This window comes from Protopterus annectens, chromosome 10.part0 (assembly GCF_019279795.1).
Source record: "Protopterus annectens isolate FY-2018-M chromosome 10.part0, PAN1.0, whole genome shotgun sequence".
Classification (NCBI taxonomy): Eukaryota; Metazoa; Chordata; order Ceratodontiformes; family Protopteridae; genus Protopterus; species Protopterus annectens.
In genome coordinates this window covers 151083333-151103164 of record NC_056744.1, presented here as the reverse complement: position 1 = coordinate 151103164, position 19832 = coordinate 151083333, and the positions used below count along the sequence as shown (strand labels likewise).

At 40.3% G+C, this 19832-nt stretch overlaps 1 protein-coding gene across 1 annotated transcript in view; it reads left to right on the top strand.

Annotated features, from left to right (window-relative positions):
* WIPI1 (WD repeat domain, phosphoinositide interacting 1) overlaps positions 1-19072 on the top strand; it is a 1063998-nt gene extending 1044926 nt beyond the window's left edge. Inside the window, exon 12 of the mRNA XM_044085121.1 lies at positions 16397-19072. Within this exon, the coding sequence (XP_043941056.1) occupies positions 16397-16518 (122 nt within the window). The 3' untranslated portion in view covers positions 16519-19072. The remainder of the gene's footprint in view (positions 1-16396) is intronic.
* The last annotated feature ends 760 nt before the right edge of the window (positions 19073-19832 follow it).

Genomic DNA, 19832 nt, shown 5'->3' with positions numbered 1-19832 from the left:
TTGATAATGGGTCACTTGAATGCACATATCAGGACAGACAGAAAAGGATATGAGGACTGCCTGGGTCCACAAGGTGAGGCATCAGGAATAAAGAAAAGGCCATTATAGTAGGTAACACATGCCTCAGAAAAAGAGACAGTCACAAGATCACATACAAGAGGGACCAACATGTAAATCAGATAGACTTCCTCCTAGTAAAGAAAAGACACTGGGGTAGAATCATTGATTGCAAAGTCATCCCCAGTGAAACTGTCATCCCACAGCATAAATCATTGTTTAAACAAAACCAAAAACGAAAAGCAATACAAACTCAAGAACACCACCAATGGAAACGAGGAACTACACTCCACAAATTTAATAAAAACAGTAAAAAAACTGCAGAAAATACGGAAATATATGTTAAGCGCCTTTCGTCCAGCACAATAGCCTGACTTCATCAGACAATTAACCAAATAACAACAGCTCTTAATATAGTAAAACACACACACCCATTAATTCTAACCAATGACAACACATCAAGTCAACCAAATTCCTCCAATATATGATGTGTTGTCATTGGTTAGAATTAATTAATGGGGGTGTGTGTTTTACTGTATTAAGAGCTGTTGTTATGTGGTTAATTGTCTGATGAAGTCTGACTATTGTGCTGGAAGAAAAGCGCTTAACATATATCTCCATATTTTCTGCTGTTTTTTACTGTTTTTATTAAATTTGTGGAGTGTAGTTCCTCGTTTCCGTCGGTGGTGTTCTTGAGTTTGTATAAATCACTGTTTGCCACAACAGCTGTAAGCAGTGGTCAGAGAAGGCTCTAAGGTCAACAGAGACCAGACTGAAGACCTGAAAATTGACTGGAGAGAAAGCACAACAGTTCAAAGAATTATTCAGGGCTCTAGCACCTCAAGAGAAAGAAGAAATAGGTGGAGTTGAAGAAGAATGGCAGCAACTCAAAACAGTGTATATGTGGACTACAGAACAGATATGTGGCCAAGCCAGTTACATTAATAAATTAAATAAGGAAAGCCAGTTGTGGAATGCAGAAGTCCAAGAAGTCATCAAAAGAAAGAAGGAGTGCAGGAAAAAGTGGGAGATAGATGAGATGGACCAGGCTAGGAAGGAATACTGGTTGGCTAATAAAGAAACTAAGAAAGGAGTTGCAGTAGCAAAGAATAGGACATCAGAGGCACTCTACCAGCTTCTGGAAAGTGACTCAGTAAGGGGCACAAAGAAACTATTTCAAGTTGCAAGGCAAAGAGAGAAAGATAATGTAGATACTCAGACACCCTTTATAAGGGATGCCAGCAACAACCTGCTCACCAGCCCACAGGACAGCAAAGGCAGATGAAAGGAGTACTTCCAGCAGCTTCTAATTGAAGAAACCCCACAAAAGCTGTACTGCCCCAGACACAAACTACAATGAAAGAAGGAGAGGAGCCCACCCTAGAAGAAGTAAGATCAGAACTAAGGAAAATGAAGTCAGGGAAAGCAGCAGGCTCAGATGAAGTCCCAGCAGATATGTTAAATATGCTGGGTGAGATAAGGAGAAAAATGGCTTCAGAGGGCACTTATAGCAGTGTGGAGAGAAAGGTGTATACCAGATGACAGCAGAATAAGCATACTAGTGCCAGTGTACAACAACAAAGGGAACATTCACAACTGTGGACAGTACAGAGGTATCAAACTCCTGTTAAATTGCAAGAAAGTTCTGGAGAGGGTGATTGATAAATGGATACTCAGACTAAGAGTAGTAGAAAGTAAGATAGGAGATGAGCAGTTTGGATTCATATCAGGATGCAGCTCAACTGACCTGATGTTTGCAGTGAGACAGTTAGAAGAAAGTAGAGATGAAGAAAGAGTCCAACTGGTCATTGCTAGACTTGGCGAAAGCATATGACAAGTTCCCAAGAAAGCTGATTTGGGTAGTACTGCGATGGTCCCAGAAACATTGGTAGAATTGGTGCAGGCTATGTACAAGGCCCAATGACTCAAGTACGAACAGTGTTCCATCTCACAGAGGGGTTCTCATTGGGAGTAGGTGTACATCAGGGTTCAGCTGTGAGCCCACTGCTGTTCATACTGGTGATGGACTACATTGCCAAACAGATCGGAGGGGGACAGATCAACAAAGTTGCTGTATGCAGATGATGTGGCATTACAGGCAGACTGAGCAATAAATTCAGCAAAGGATAGGGGATTGGAATGCAAAACTGAAGGCACATAGGATGAAACGAAGTACAGATGAGACAGTGATAGTGGTAGCAAATTGGGGAAATCAGAAGAAGATGAGAATTGAGATAGAAGGGAGGACAGTTTAACAGGTTTACGGCTTCTGGTACAGTTGATATAAAAAGTTTACACATCCCTGTTAAAATGCCAGATTTTTGTGATATAAAAAATGAGACCAGAATAAATCATTTCAAAACTTTTCCCACCTTTAATGTGACCTATAACCTGTACAATTCAATTGAAAAACAAACAAATCCGTTAGGGGAAAAATATAAAAAATAAAAAACGTACGATAAGCTGGTTGCATAAGTGTGCAAACCCTTAAACTAATACTTTGTTGAAGCACCTTTTGAATTTAATTACAGCATTCACTCTTCTTGGGTACACACCTGCCATCAATTAAAAATACTCTGATTGACCCCAAATAAAGTTCAGCTGTCCTAGTAGAATTTTCCTGACATTTACTCAGTTGCCTGCTACAGCAAAAGCCATGGTTCGCAGAGAGCTTACAAAGCATCAAAGGGATCTCATTGTTGAAAGGTATCAGTCAGGTGAAGGATACAAAAAAATTTCCACAGCATTATATATACCATGGAACACAGTGAAGACAGTCATCAACAAGCGGAGAAAATATGGGCAACAGTGACATTGCAAAGAACTGGACATCCCTCTAAAATTGATGAAAAGACAAGATGAAAACTGGTCAGAGAGGCTGCCAAGAGACCTACTGCAACACTGAAGGAGCTGCAGGAATTTCTGGCAAGTACTGGTTGTGTACTACATGTAACAACAATCTCCCGTATTCTCCATATGTCTGGGCTACGGGGTAGGGTTGTAAGACGGAAGCCTTTTATTACACAGAAAACATCCAGGCCCAGTTAAAATTTGCAAAACAGTACATCGAGTCTCCCAGAAGCATGTGGGAAATGTGTTATGGTCTGATGAGACCAAGATTGAACTTTTTGGCCACAATTCCAAAAGGTACTTTTGATGCAAAAACAACACTTTGCATCACCAAAAGAACACCATCCCCACGGTGAAGCATGGTGATGACAGTATCATGCTTTGGGGTTGCTTTTCTTCAGCTGGAACTGGGGCTTTAGTCAAGGTGGAGGGAATTATAAACAATTCCAAATACCAGTCACTTTTGGCCCAAACCCTTCAGGCATCTGCTAGAAAGCTGAAGATCAAAAGGAATTTCACCTTTCAACATGACAATGACCCCAAGCATACATCCAAATCAACAAAATAATGGCTTCACCAAAAGAAAATTAAAGTTTTGGAATGGCCCAGCCAGAGCTCAGGCCTAAATCCAATATAAAATCTGTGGGGTGACCTGAAGAGGGCTGTGCACAAGAGATGCCCTTGCAATCCAACAGATTTGGAGTGCTTTTGCAAGGAAGAGTGGGCAAATATTGCCAAGGCAAGATGTGCCTTGCTGATAGACTCCTACTCAAGAAGCCTGAATGCTGTAATTAATTTAAAAGGTGTTTCAACAAAGTATTAATTTAAGGGTGTACACACATAAGCAACAAGCTTTTTGTATGCTTTTTATTTTTTTATATTTTTCCCCTAACAGATTTGTTTGTTTTTCATTTGAATTGTACAGGTTATAGGTCACATTAAAGGCGGGAAAAGTTTTGAAATGATTTATTGTGGTCTCATTTTTTATATAACAAATACCTGGCATTTTAACAGGGATGTGTAAACTTTTTATATCCACTGTATCTCGTAGGGGTGGTTGAGGAGAAGGGAAGTCTGAATGAAGAGGTCAGTGCTAGAATCAGAGAGGTTGCAGCCCAACTGGCTTAGTGTTTCAAGTGTAGTGTATGAGAAAGAAGGCCAAAGAAGCTGAGAAGTAAGGTGTACAAGACAGTGGTGCAGCCCATACTACTGTATGGTACAGAAACCTGGGCAGTAAAGGCAGAGCAAATGAGGAAGCAAGAGGTGATGGAAATGAAGTGCCTGAGATGGGTGGTAGGATGCACACTGTGGGACAGACAAATACATAAGGACATAAGAGCAGAAGCCAGAGTAGCTCCAATTCTAGAAAAGATCATGGAGAACAGATTATGGTGGTTTGGGCACATGTGCAGAAAATCCGAAACCAATCTGTTGAAGAAGATTTGGGACAGACAGGAAGAAGGAAAGAGGGAAATTAAGGCATCCAGCAAAGAGGTGAATGGAGTGTGTTATGGAAGATCTGCGACAGGCAGCCATATGTGTCGAAGAAGGCAGGAGTGTAGCATTGACTCGAGAGAGATGGCAACAGTTAACTTGACACCCTGACCCCATGTAGAAAGTGGGAAAATGGGGGTGGTTGATGATCATGACACGATAATTTGGATACCTTCAAGAACTGTAGCTACAAAGAATGCTCTGAACCTGGAAATTGTGTCCATCTTGTAGTCCTTAGTATGCAACAGAGTATGTTGCTGCAGTGCAAAATTCATCTGTCAGAATTCCTGGAAAAAGGCTGTGGAAACTGAGATGGACCTTGCAAAGTGAATTCTAGGCTTGGCTGATAATGACTTGCACCCTGAAGAATATGCAAAGGTTATGCAGTCAGACAGCCATCTGAACAGAGTTAATTTAGATGCTTTTTTGGCCTGGGCTGTTTGAGGCAAAGGACTCAAAAGAGATGGACAAGAAGTTATCTTTTCTGTTTGCTTTTGTCCTGTGGAGGTAACATCTGAACTCCACATGTAGTACACTTAATATCTAGTGTGTTGTATGTAATCTCCCCCCCCTGTTTTCCCCTTTTTTGTAGAATGATTGACCAAAGAAACAGGTAAATGGATCGGTTAGTTTAGATAGGACTCTAAGGTAATTTTGGGAGTAAAAGAGGATCAGTTCAGAGGGACACTTTGTCTTTATGGAAAAACAAGGAAGAATGGGTTGATAAAGCTTGCAATTCTGAAATCCTACAAAGAACAGTTTTCTGAGAGATAAATTTTAGCTTTGTAGAAGAAGCTGATTCAAAAGAGGCTTTTGACAAAATTTTAGGACAAAATCCAGGTCCCAGGGTAGAGTTGAGTCTTTTATTGGGTTGCGTAGAAGAAAGACTCCTTTCAAAAATGCCTTGCATAACTTGTGAGATGTAAGAGAATGTCTGTCAAAGTTGTTATGAAAGTTAGAAATGGATGTTAGTTGTACTTTGATAGTAGGGTAAGTAGAACCATCCTCAAATTTTATAGGAACTGTAGGACCACTGCAGTGGAAGCAGAAAAGAGGCCTATGCCCTGATTGGTAGCCCATATGGAGAAGTGCTTCCATTTACTTTTGTACACTTTGAGTGGATTTTATTGGAGAAGCAGAGATAATGTGTACTACACTCTTGGATAATGAAGGTCTTTGGCCACTAAGAGAACTGGAGAAGCCATGCAGTTAATTTCAGCATCTCTAAATCTAGGTAAAGCTGCTCAGACAGATGTGAGAGAAGATCCAGGTGGGGCTCTGTAAGTCATGGGCACTTCATTAACTGAGGCTTGAGCAGGGGAAACCAAATTTGCCCTAGTCAAAATGGGGCAGTGAGGATCACATTTGCTTTGCAAGCTCCTGCTTTCTGCAAAAATCTTAAAATTAGAGCAAGAGGGGAAAAGGCTTACAGAAGTCTGGAAAGCCATTGACTGACTAGATCATCTCTTGGAGACTATCCCTTTGGAGAGGTTAGCTGAAATAGCTGCTACACCTAGTGGTGTTGGAAGGGGGATGCAGATAGATCACAGCAAGCTGGCCCCAGTAGTGGAATGTTTGCTAGACTTCTGTGGAAATGTGAAACCACTTGTGAAACATTAAGTTGGACATGCTCAGCCTGTCTATTAGGCAGTTAGCATTCCCTTTAATATGCATTGGAATCAAAGTCAGTGGCTTTATTTTCGCTTTATTTATTTTTATTTATCCTTTTATTGACTGGGTTATGACTAACCCAGTCAATAAAAGGATAAATAAAAATAAATAAAGAGATGTGAAGCAGTCACAAATTGCCAAACGTTTTTGGCCTCTCTGCAAAGGGAGTAAGATTTAGTTCACCTTGCTTGTTCAAATGCCACGTGATATACATGTTGCCTGAGCGTAACTTGCTAGGTCCTGGAATTCCAGCTACAGAATATTGATGTGAAGATTTTCCTGTTTCTGATTTAAAATTCCTTGGACCATCCTCCCCTCAAAATATGCCCCCCAAGAGAGAAGGCATCCATGGTGACCACGTCCAAGGATGGAAGAAGAACAAAGGACCTCTCCATAGGAAGAATTGGCAGAGGTTTGCTACCATTTCAAACGAGTCCTACAAAGTTGGGTGATGCAGCTTAAGGCAGAGGGGTGATCTAAAATTTGGTCCATTGAAAACAAGTATCCATTGCAGTATGTGCATATAAAATCATGCATGAATGACCGTGGCTATCATAGTTGCCCTCACCTCTGGGACTCAGAGTACCAGATAAGCCATAGGATTGGACTGAGCTAGAATACATTGGGATTGTCAGTCTAAGGGACTGAATAATGCCTAGGGGAAGACTGACAGTGCAGTTTGTTGCGTCCAGATGGCAACCAATAAACAGTATGGACTGAGTATGTTGAAGCTATGACTTTTCATTGTTGACAGAAATACCTAAGGATAGACATAACTGTAGCAAGTAATTTCTGGCTGTGACAAGAGACTCTCTGATTGTAGCAGTGAGGAGGCCAGTCGTCCAAGTATGGAGAACAAATGAATCCCTCTGAGTCTCAGGTTGCAACTACTGCCTTGCACTTAGTAAACACCTAGGAGGAGTGAGGCCAAAGGACAGGGCTGTGAACTGAGAATGATGGGCTCCTAGCCAGAAGTGCAAAAGCTGACCAAATGCCTTGACAATCTTGATATGAAGATAGGTATCCTGGAGATCTCTTGAGCACATCCAGTCATTTGCTTTCAGACAGGGCAAAATCACTTGCAACTGAGGATTCTGCAGGGGTCTTCTTGATCTGTAAGTTTAGGCCTGTGATGTCCAGGATTGGCCTGAGATCCTTGTTTTTCTTTGCATCTAAAGAGAATTTTGAATACATTTCAGACCCTCTCTGTTCTGATGGGGCTTCTTAGATGACTGTTTTTCCTAAGAGAGCCACTGCTTCTCTTTTAGCCACTTTTAGTTGATGAAGTGGGATGTACTAGAGTAGCTGAGATTGATGGGATGGGAGTATAGCCTCTGGATACTGTCTGTCTCTCCCAAAGTTTCTCTGTGAAGGCTATCCATACAGCTGAGTGGAGATACAGCAGCTGTTGACTGCCAACAGTTGAACAAGCCTTCAGGGACATTGGGGTGTTTGCCTGAAAGGGGGCCCCAGAAATTTCTAATTTTGTGATGCTTCTACCACAGTCATTCCTGTCTGAGATGTAGTCAGTGAGCTGCCATGGTGATTGGGAATAGATCTGATTCTTGTCACAGAATCTCTGAGGGGTCTCAAATTTGACTTCTGTGGCAGAATCATCATACCTTCCTGCTCACACCAGAATAACTTGACTTTCACTGTCGATCCAAATAAGGTAGAACCATCATAGGGGACATTGGTGAAGGATGCATTAAAGTTGTCTGCAAAGTCACAAAAGAGGAGCCAGGCATAACATCTGATGGTAATTTATGTGCCCTAGTTGCTTCATCAGCTATATTATGTAACAGCCGCATGAAGAGGTTAGCAGTGGTACCTGATACTGTGTCTAATTGTTTTCTTGGCTCAGGCATGGGTGGCTTTCCCAAAGATCGTAAAGCTTGTTCCACTAAATCTCTTTGGAAGTGATTCATATGTGCTGCATAGATCAGTGCCCCCAAGGCAAAGGTACCCAAAGTGTGTGTACACTTCTCCATTCTGCTTGTCGCTCTAGGCTCCATGTTGGGTAGATGGACATTGGCTGCATTATCTGACAGCTCACACTTGGTGGCTGCTGCCATTCCTATAGAGTCCAGCAGAGGCCCATTGTACCAGTGTTGCTTATCCTTAGGGGGAATCTGGTTCTTGCCTTGTTTTCCTAGTGTCCAAATTTATAAGATGGTTAGAAGGAAGGGCAATCTAGGAGGTAGAGGGTACAGAACAGTAATCCTTAATGAACACTTCTTCATTCTGAGAGGCAGCCATTTGGCCAAGATTCACTGTCTCCCTGTCTGTCTCTCTTTCTCTCATCAATTCCTAGATCTTACTAAAGAAAGCATCTTCTGGAGGGGATTTGGTGGAACCGTATAACTCATCCAAGCTGGTTTGTGATATTAAAGACTCATCTCCTCCTGCACATCATTTTCCTGGGAATATCCAAAGAAAATCCAAAGGACTCTTATTGGACCTGTAATGGTTCCTTGAGGCTATTCATTCTGCTGCGTCCAGGTGATGTTTGATGAATAAGCCGGGACACTGATTTTTGAGTGCCTGGGGCTAAAGCTGATGTCCATGGAGGCTCTGCAGGTGTCCACAGATGAGTGGCAATCATCCTGTACATCACTTTGATTGTTGACCACAAGTCCAACTTTATTAGAGATCCCCAGTCTGGATTTCTGCCAGTCCTTTTGAAGTTGATGTTAGTGATGCTGAAGAAGAGAACCATAGCATCGATGACCTGGAGGACTTTGAAGTGGAGATCACTGCCTGATGCATTGATAGCCAAGGATTGTGACATCAAATAACAGTGCCAAAGACCTGACATCAAGCAGTCAGCCCTGAGATTCATTTAACACTGAAAGTCTCTCTTCCAAGTAAATTGGATGTGAAAGTGCTGTTGCAGCAGTAAGTGTACCAGTCAGTGCTGGATATAAAGGATCCAGTAGATGTCTCTGCTGCAAGACCTCTGGACATGGACCATGGAAGGAGCAAGAATGATTGAAGAAGAGCCAAACCCAATCCACCTTTGAGAGGGATGGAATGTCATCCATCTCAATATGTGCCTTCTGAAAAGTCCTCATATAATCTCATTCAACCCGACAAACTAAAGAGAGGAGTTGAAAAGTGGCCTTGAGATGTAGTAGGATGGCTCCCTTTCCAATGAATGTCTCCTCACAGCTGGTTTTGGAGGTCTGTCTGAGTTAACTATAGGCTCCAAAGAAGGAAGAGTCAAGGCAGAAGATTCACATACTGAAACGGATGTCAGAGAAACGTGCGCTGACTTCTGCCTTGGGGATTTCAGGGGCAGTGATAGGCCAGCATCATCCAATTTCCTCTTTTTAGTACCTGAATCTTTGTCCTTTTCCTTTTGTTTATCTTTCTTTTGTCTCGGGTCTGCCTGCAGCAGGGTCAGGAGGAAGGATCCCTTTTTAAAATCAGCTTGTTTCTTCTGTCAATTATAGAACAAGACCCAAAGGCCTTAAGATATTACAGTCTGAGAAGAGGTGCAGTGGCCCCAGGCATAACACCAGGCATCATGGGTGCCCTGAGGAGGAGTGTTATGGCTGCATTTGCCATATTCTCTGAAGCTCTTGTAGGACTAAATCCTTGACAAATACCACCACATCAAAAAAATGGAAATTAGAAACTGCACAAACTGCAAAACAGTAACACAGTAATGATAGTACAACAAGCTACCTGAAAAGATTTTTAAACTAATATAGAAAGATTTGTATTTGTTAGAGTGTTTTATTGTAAGCAGCAATGAGAAGAGATGTTAGACCTCCTACCTAAATGTTGCAAAGGAGCTGAAGAATTTGCAGTATATAGCAGGAAGATGAAACAGCCCTAGATCAGAAATTCCCCAAGAAAAGTAGAGTTATTTGATAAAAAAATGCAATAAAGGATCACTTAGCTGATTTGTCTGAAAACTAATGGCAAAAAATGAGATCTGAGGTCAGTTGTTGCACAAGAGGATTCTGGAAAGAAAGAAAATCTTGAAGGACCTCAAGGCAAGGAGCAGTGGCAAAGGCTGGAGATATATATTTGGAAAATAAAGATTCTCCTTCAGTGTTGGCCTTGGAGACAGTGAGTAAGTTCTTATTGTTAGAGCAAAGTGGTCTACTGGAACTGTAAGGAAAGATGAGATTTTGTAGTTCAAGGGTTCTGGTTGGTTGTGTTACAATTTTGTGAGTTAGAGAGAGTTGGTTGTAATGAATAATGTTGGGAGCTAAAGCCAGTCTAGTATCCTTAAGCTGTACAGTAATGTGATCTATATGCGCAGTCAGATGCAAACTTAGCAATTTTATTATAACATGCTTCCAGCTTAGATAAGTCAGTTTTCCTTAGATTAGTTATAAATGGAGAGGCATATAGTAGAGTGGAGAGCAGATGGGTTTGTGCTAATGTAATTTTGGCCATTGTGGTCAGGAACCTTTTGTGTCTATATAGACCTCCAAGTTTCTTATAGACTTTTTTATAGTTGGGGAGACATGCAAGTCAAATTTTAGATTATTGTCTATTTCCACTCCATAAGCTTTGTATGGGTTGTTGGGGAGATGACAGTATTGTCTTTGGCTATTATGTTAAATGGCAGGCATGAGATAGATGTCTTGTTAGGATGACAGAGTAATAATTTAATTTTGTTTGGGTTCGGGATTAGATGGGCATTGGCTAACCATGTTTCAACTAAAGTGAAAGATTCCTGTGTTTGAGAATAAAGAGCTGATAGAGAAGTGGCAGCACAGATAAGTGTTGAATTGAGTCTAAATTATATTATTGCACACTTGGAAAAGTGAACGATAAATAATTGACCCCATGTAAACGAAAGCTTACAACATCGAAACCTTAGAACAGAGATTTTTTTCCAAGGGGAAAAAATTGCTGTTCTGAAAAAAAAATACTTTAAAACATTAGATAATGTGGAGGGCTTCGCCCCCAATACCCCCCAACATGGGGGGCTTTTTCCCCCACACACACCCCCTACTTAAATATACCAACTCTGAGATCGCACTACAGTGCCGAAAACAGCAAAGTAATGAAAGCGGCCAAGCAAATTCTTTCCCAGGGAAAGAATTCGCTGAAAAGCCGCTTCGTTATTTTGCCTTTTCGCTCTTGTCAGTTTGATCAAGGCGTATTTGACAAACTGCATCTGCGATCTGGTAATAGGAACCCATTGAATCATTTGCATACTGCATTATAGAGCCATGTGGAGTAGCTGTGTATAGATTATTAGTAAAGAGGGTGAAAAGGAGAGGGCCTAAGATAGATCCTTGGGGGACACCAGTGGATAAAGGAAGGCATGGAGATAGGTCGCCCTGCCATAGAACAGATTGTTGATGGCCTTATAGGTAGCTATGAATCCATGCTGTGGCAGATGGTTAGAAGGATAGTTCAGTTAGTACATTTATTAGTTTGGAATGGGAGACCTTATCAAAAGCTTTTGATAGGTCTAGAAAGATGGCAGATACAAAGTTGTTATTGTTCCTTTGATGGTTTTATGGTATTAGTGAAGGATAAGAGAGCTGTAGTGGTACTATATGATGGGCAAAACCCATGCTGAGTGTTTGAGAGAAGGCTGTTTGTTAGTAAGAATTTCATGACCTGGAGATGAATACACCATTCGAGTACCTTAGAAAGAGGTGAAAGAATAGCCATTGGCCGATGGTTTGTCAGTTCTGTGGAAGGTCCCCCTTTATGAAGTGGGATTACATGGGAAATTTTCCACAGTTGTAGCACCTTGTTTTCAAGAATGGATCTATTTATAAGGATTGATACTGGGAAAGCTATAGATTCAGCTGCAGTTTTGAAGTATTCACTAGGTAAGTCAAGTCATCTATGGCAAGTGTAGTAGGTTTTAGTTTCTGGAGTAGTTTTTTTATAGTGGCTGTAGGAACTGGGGAGAAAGAGAATGAGGCATTGCAGGTTGTAGACTTGGCTGGTTTGGTATCAGGAGTAGGAGTTTGCTTCTTGGGAAGGGCAATTATAGATTCAGTAAAATGTTTGTTAAAAATGGTAGCTATGCTATCAGAATTGTTGTGGATGTTTGGGGTTGGTGTAGTAGATATTCCTGGGTGAAGGACTGAGTTTATAGCCGGCCAGAGTTTTTGAGGGTTTGTTTGATATGTGTTTTGAATGTTATGATAGAAATTTATTTTATCCTCTTTTATTTGTTTTTTTACCTTATTTCTAAGTTCTTGATACTATTGTTTAAGAAACTACTATGTTAGTTATTACACCATAGTTCCCAGGCTTTATCTATACTTTTCAGAAGGGCCCAATGCCTCTGCTTAGCCAGGGGGCATAGTTTGATTCTACTCTGATGGTTCTGACAGGGGCATGTGCATTTAATATATCTAAAAATGATTTATTAAAGTGGTTCACTGCATAATCGAGGTCAAGGTATTTGAGTGGAGTCCAAATGCACCTTTGTAGATCAGCTTGGAAGTTGTCAAGATTAAAGTTATATTTTTTCTGAGTTGTTTAAACATAGGTTTTGGTGGGAATATGTGTTGTCGTATAAGAAATGTGGGTAGGTGGTTGCTCAGACCATCAGGAAGGTAACCTGACTGGAATGAGTGAGAGGAGTTATTTAGTAATATCCAGTCCAAGGCCGATTGTTTTTTACTAGCTTTATCTATTCGGGTAGGTTCTTGAATAGTTTGTGTAAAACCATGCAAGTTTATGTGATGGATGGGGTGATCTGTATCACATGCCAAACCAGTCTGAATTAAAATCACCCAATATGAATGTCTCCTTCTAAGGTACTACTTGCCCAGTGCAATAGATATTCTACAACTGGGGCATTACTTCCAGGTGGGATATAGCAGCCAATTATACTAAGTATTTTTCTTGAATTTATAGTTAGTGTGGTATAGATGATTTCTGCACTGTCAAGTTGTGGGATTTTGCAGTCAAGGAAAGTTAAAGTGAGATGGTCTTTAAAGAAGATAGCAACTCCACCTCCTCTTTTGTTGTGTCTATCCACCTGTAGTATGGAGTAACCTGGGGATAGTATTTAGTTATCTTTTGTACTTGGTTTTAGCCATGTTTCAGTGATTATTACTATGTCTGGGGAGTATGTGGCTAGAGTGGCATGGAGGATGTCTAATTTGCTGGCTATACTTCTAATATTAATGTTCATTAGCAATAGGTCTGATTTTTTTTCTGTTTAGGATTGGATGTGTAGGGCCTTTGAGACTAGAGCGACTAGGACGGTTGGTGTTATCTGAGAGTGGTCCAGGGTTTGGGTGGATGTCACCACTAAGCAGTAGCCTAGAGGCAATGTTGGTAAGTAGCTTCAGTTGTTTGTTCATTGTTGAATAACTGAGGTTTTTACCGACTATCTTTAGTATTTATTATTTTAAGTGGAAAATATTGGAAGCTAGTAATATTGACAAGTGTAGGACAGATGGTGAGATATGTACATGGAGTAGTATGGTAAGGTGGGTTTGGGGTGTGATGAAACATGGGTGTTTGGAATGTGTTGTGGTGATAAGCAGTGAGGTGAGAGAGTAATACAAGTGCAGTAAGAAGTGATAGGTGAAGCACAAGCATGTTCTAGGTCCAGGAGGAGGAAACTGGATAACAGGAAGTGCATCTAATTGGATGGATAGAGTGAGGGACTGTCAGCCTAGTGCACAAGAGTAGAACCACTGGGGGCGGGTGGGATATGGGAGCAGGGTAGGGGAATGGAGTGAGCCCAAAGGGCGAATGGAGCGGGCAGAGCAAGCCCCAGAAGGAGGGAGTCCAAAAAGAAAAGAAAAAAACAATCAGGATCCAGGAACTATAAGATGCTTCTGATGCTAGTTTTGCAGATTTGCAGTAGGTCCATCAAGGCTGTACCAGAGGATGCTTTGTAGGCCAGGCATAGGTTGCCTCTTAGCAGCCTATAGGAGACTTAAGTATTGTTTTCTAAACCATGAATTCTGTATGAGAGAAACTTCTGTGTATGCTGCATTTATTGCTTATGTCTGGTCAGCTATATGCCAAAGTTGACATTGTATTCAATGATTGTTTCTTATGAGGGCAAAGTACATTGGAATGATGACATCTCTGGACCTGTATGCCATACCATTTCTTATAAGTTGTGCGACATAGAATGATTTCCTTAATGGTCAAAGACCAAGTTGCTATCTACATGTGTTCCCAAATTGCTGACTACTGAGTCTACTGTTAAGGGTGTATTATCAGTGTAGTAATTTGTGGGGGTGGCTGTCACTTGCGTCATTGCCTGGCATAACTAGATGCCCAGAAAGCCATCAGTTTACCTTCTTTCACAAGGCAAACAAGGTCAAAGTGTCCCAGATTCACTGAAGACATTGGCTTATTAAGCAGTATTACAGGTCAGCAAATTCAACAATAAAGTAGCAAGTGATGGTAAATGAATTAGAAAGATTTACCTCCTTGATTTTATAGGGACTGGTTTAAGGTTAAAATTGATAAGTTGGCAGCGGTAGCACTACTGCCGAGTTTGGATCAGGATAGCCAAACAGAATACAATGGTGCACAAAACAAGGCAATGTAAATTATAGCCGTGCAATCTTGACAGCCTAGTTAATGGAGTGCAGCACTGTGTAAAGCAGAGCAATATAATGGTACTAAAAAATTAACAGCCAGTCAGAAATCACTTGTTTCAGTGGCTGGCATGACCAAACACTCAGGAAACCAGAAAATTGCCTTCTTTCATACAGGGGAAGGTCTGGTGATGGCCATGAACAGTGGTTAGCCAGACTGAATATAACTGATTTCACTGTCTATAGTTAAACTTACAGTATAGAACCTTCATTTTTTATGGTTTGAAAAGAAATGAAGGTAGCAGAGAGCCAGGCAACAATTTCTCTGTAGAAGGGATACATTTCTGCCAGTGTTCTACTAAATTTTGGATTGACTTCTTAGACTGCTAGGTAGAAAACCATCCATATAGCCAAAATGCCTAACGTGTAATCATGTAATTGTTGTATGATGATTGTGATTGTGTTATTACAAAGTGATAATTGCCACAATTAAGTTAATGTACTTATTTCATGATTTCTCACATCTTCCTTTCCAATAACTGTTTGGTGCTCGTGATTAATGAATATGATCAACCAGCTAAAAATTTCACATGCAACAAATGTTTTACATTTCTTGCTTATTCTGCTCACTGTGCTTTCCTTTAAGTGTGACGTCTCTCAGACTGAGGTATATGCTCTGGTCATACTTTGCATGCTTTAAATGGAGCATAATTTGCAGTATACTGCCATAATAATGAGATGAAAAATATGCCACCGTAGGCCGAGTGATAATGCCTCACTACCATTCCCAGTCTGCTTACTAAACTGAACTCTACATACATTTAAAAGCTATTTCTATTTTCTGCTACTCAGAATGGAAACAGACACCATTTTTAGTTAGTATGTACTGTTCTTTCTTTACACACACACACACACACACACACACACACACACACACACATTTCAGCAGGAATCGCTTTTCACCCCAAGTGGTAACACACAGCTTTTTTTTTCTTTCTCTTATGTATGTTTTTTAGCCTTGAAGCCTTTGGATCTGCTTTAAATTTTTTTTTTTATTTTTTTTTGCTTGCCATGCCATGACACACATCTACCTACACCCTACCTACTAATTGCATTTCCATTTTTTTTTCCTTTTTTTTTCATTTTTTCTTTTCTTTTTTTCTTTTTTTAAACCCTTGGTTGCCAATGCAAATGTGCATATTTAAATATCTGCTGCCTCATCAGGGTGTACATGTGCGCACGCACACACACACACACACACACGGCTGCCACTTTCTATAATTTGGAAGGGCTAAATGTACATCTGCAGCATGTGTGCTGTATGTAGTACGTACACCTCCTCTCCAGTAAGTAGAAGCACTGCATCACACTGCACTGCCTTTCTCCTCACAGGACTGGTAAGCCATGCCGGTTGCCCCTTCCTACCCTACCTTGCCAGTTCCTTCAGCATCCTGGTTAGTACTTAGTCCCGAGTGTCCTGAGTTTTTACCCCACAGTGTCACTGGGTTAGCATATTTAAAGGTTGTTTTTAGCAGAGTATTGGTTTACTGCAAGACTGCACACAATGGACAAAGTACAGCTCTGGTGTACTTTTCATTTACTAGTGGAAGAGTGTATCTTTTGATTTTCCTTTCTTTCTGTGAGATAAATTATCTGTCAGTTGATGGTTCCTGCCACTAGCTTAGCTTGTTTCCAGCTGTTCTTTTCGATATTATTTATTTATTTATTGGTACAAGTGCACGATAACCTTGGGTAAACCTTTTAAACCTTTGTGCTGTCACATTCTAATACCATATCTCTTTCTCTCTCTGTTGCAGGTTACTCAGAAGATGGAGGTGCACGGAAAGGAGAGATTATACCAGAACATGAATTTGCAGTTGGACCTGTACGTCTGGATGATGAGAATGAGTTTCCACCTGTAAGCATCCTGAATAACTAAAACTGAAACTCAAGCACTTGCAAATGGACCAAATGACAATCCTGCCATGGCTGTGTGGCTGTACTTTACAGTTCTTGAAACAACTTTTTTCATGGGGTACCATTCTCATCATAGTGGAATAACTACAGCATAGCCTGAGAGCAGTTTTTATTTGCAGATTCTATTTTTACATTTACCAGAACTTTCCAGATCAGAAGACTGCATGCTGTGAAAGTTTAATTTTTATTGTCCATGCATTACTCTGAACAGATCTACAGCAGTCTTCCAGAAGATTTCATCATTAACTCTGAAGTGCTGTTTAAGCTGTCCCCCCTTTTGCCACAAAATATTATAGCTTTAGTTTTTTTTAGTGAACTTTCGAGCTGTTAAAAATTCTACAGTATGATATCCCCTGCCTTTTCTCTTCAGTTTAGTGTAGCTTCAGATGTATACTTCTTCATGGTACATAAGTGTCCTCTTCATGCTTTCTGTTGAGATAGGTTGTGCTTGTGTTATTCATGCTTTTTAGCAGGTAGACTATAACCAGAACATACTGGTTGTGAAATGGAACTGACATATTTTGTTTACAATCTGATTGTGGAATTGCAGTGTGGAGAAAATGCTAACTCCTAGGGCAAGCAGGAAAATGTGCTATATTGTGAAATAACTTTATTGCTGAAAAGGTATTAGTCATTTATAGCCAGTGGGATTTTTGTTGTAAACAAGGCTAAGCTGTGCTTTTATGGAAGTAGAACAGTGTTTCCTTTTTTAACAGTAATTGATGATTGGCTGTGGGCAGTGATGGTTAAACCTATTACTACGTATACACAGCAGTGGGAGTGGAGCATTGCTAATATGCAATTCCATTATTTAGAAAAATTTAGCTTCTAAAGAGAGGCATTTTAACTCTGATCTTTTTCTAGTAGTGTCTTTATCACCTTCTGTAGCTGGGGATTGCTTTCTGATGAACTGATGTACATGATATGCCACATATGCGTTCAGCTCAATGCAGTTAGCCCCACATTTTAATTTTTTAGGAACCTGAGGTGCACATGCATTCTACAGATCACGTCAGCATGCTTGCACACTCCTGTTGTCCTAGTTCTTGAACATTTTGTAACTTGGCTTTTGTTCTTTGTTGTATTGGACTTTGGAAGGGTGAAAGTTTAGTAAACAGAGTGAAAGTTTGTTTTCCACGCTATCATTTTATGTATTTGCTTTCTGGGGAACATGACAGTTGTAGCTTTTGGTTTTAACAGCAACAGTCAGCTAGACTTGCTGCTGCGAGTGATGCTGGTCTTGCAACAGGCATGCTGATTTTTTTTCTCCATTCAGCATGCATGTTGTGATAGCTAACATTCATCATATAAACTGCTTCGTGCATAGCCCTTTAAATGCTGGAGTTTTCCTGCAAACAGCCATGTGTTGCTGTTATGCTCCAAATTTCACAGGATAAGAAGTTTTATAAACTACAAAAGCAGTGTTAGTAAAATAATTTTTTCTGAGCCAGTGATCTGCACAACAGATTTGCAGATCTATAGACACCTATTTATAAACTTTGCATAAAAGTTCAAGTGTATGAGATTTGTTTTTGATTTTTTTTTTTATTTTCAGTTCGTCTTTAACTTGACTATACTTGGAAGAGATAGACTCATTGCTCTTCTTTGTAGACTTGAAGGTAAAAGCAACTCTTGGTTTCCATCAGTTAAGTATGGCTACTGTTGTTTTACCAGGAAACTGTGTAACTTGAAATACTTGTTCTGCAAAGGTAGATTTGTATAGCATGTTAGTTTTTACCCCACCTACCTCCATTATTACCTGAGGACCTGCTGGCCAGTGGCCTGTTTTGTTTCTTCTACTCTGCCCTCACGAGTCCATTCCTTTGTGCTACTCTGACCACTAAAGGATGTAAATTTGTGTATGTGTGTATATGCATGCATGTATTCGTGGAAAGGGCATTGACTTCAAATTGCTACTGCTAGTGAATTCTCTGTTGTCCTCCATTCTCTCATAAATATTGTGGTCTGAAAAGAAGTATCCATCCACATATGAATACAACACCCCTTTCAGTAGCATGGTCCTCTGCACCAAATTTCTAACTTGTCTTGGGAGGACATCTGCTGTAGTGGCTCTTGTCTCTTCCTTGCACTGTAAAGGCAACAGTGAAGTAGCCATTCATGTACATCCCCCACCAAACCCTCCTAAGCTATGGGCTGTTGTTCACATTCAGATCACTACTAGCTTGGTAGGACACCCTCCCTAGTGCCAGAGGGCTAACGTGAACTTTTTGATGCAGTTAATTGCTTTGTCACTACACTTCTTTAAGTCCAAAAACTCAAAAGTCCAAAAATCAACTTCACAAACTGAAAATGCTTAGTAGCAACTGGAAACGGGTGTAAAATCCTTTTGTTTATTACATATCTTTGACCATCTGGGCATCAGCAAAAAGTAGTAGCAGTTTGACAACTGAAGCAGAAAGTGTTCTAGACCCTTTGAAATTCTAAATCTTTATTTGCAGCAGAATCTGATGTTATTGTAGCCTACATAGTTACACAATAAAGTAATACTCGACATGCCACATTTCACTTCTGTCATCTTTTTTTTTTTTTTTTTTGTTAGCTGGACACAGAATAGATGAGATGTTGGTATACCACTTGATAGTTTTTAATTCAGATTTTTTGGAGTCATATTCTAATCAGATTACTTCACCAAGTTTTAAGCTGCTTCCTGATACCACACACAAGAACATCAGCAAATCCCACTTAGAAGACTGTGTTAAAAGCCTAGTTTGACCTAATGAATGGCATTCAGATGCCATAGTTGTTTCCTTATACTTTTATAATAAAGCTTCATTCATTGTTACCGTCTCCACTGCTTTTTCAAAGCACTGTATCGCCATTTATTTTTTTCAGTATTGATTTATTTCCTTTGCTTAGAGATTTGTTACTGTGTCATGCCCACCTTTATTCCTACCCCAGCTATTTTAGTGCTTCATAACTGTTGGCGGTGTCATCTTAAGGGTAAGAAAGTCAGGTTACACATACATTTACAGAGGAAAATAAACACACGTGAAGGCAATCAATCTGGTTAAAAAACAGAAGAGGTTAACAACCCTCGCTTCCTCCTTTATTATAAAGCACATGGTCATGTGACCTCTCTTGGCCTCTCCACACCAACGACGTCAGTGTAAGAGCACACATACGATCATTCACTCTCTTTTATTATTGTCAGCCAACATCCCCCATTTGCTCTTACGCTGTATACAAATACATTTTAAGAACATATTTTTGGATAACTTTTCCTTCACATCCCAAATACGTAATACATGAACTTTT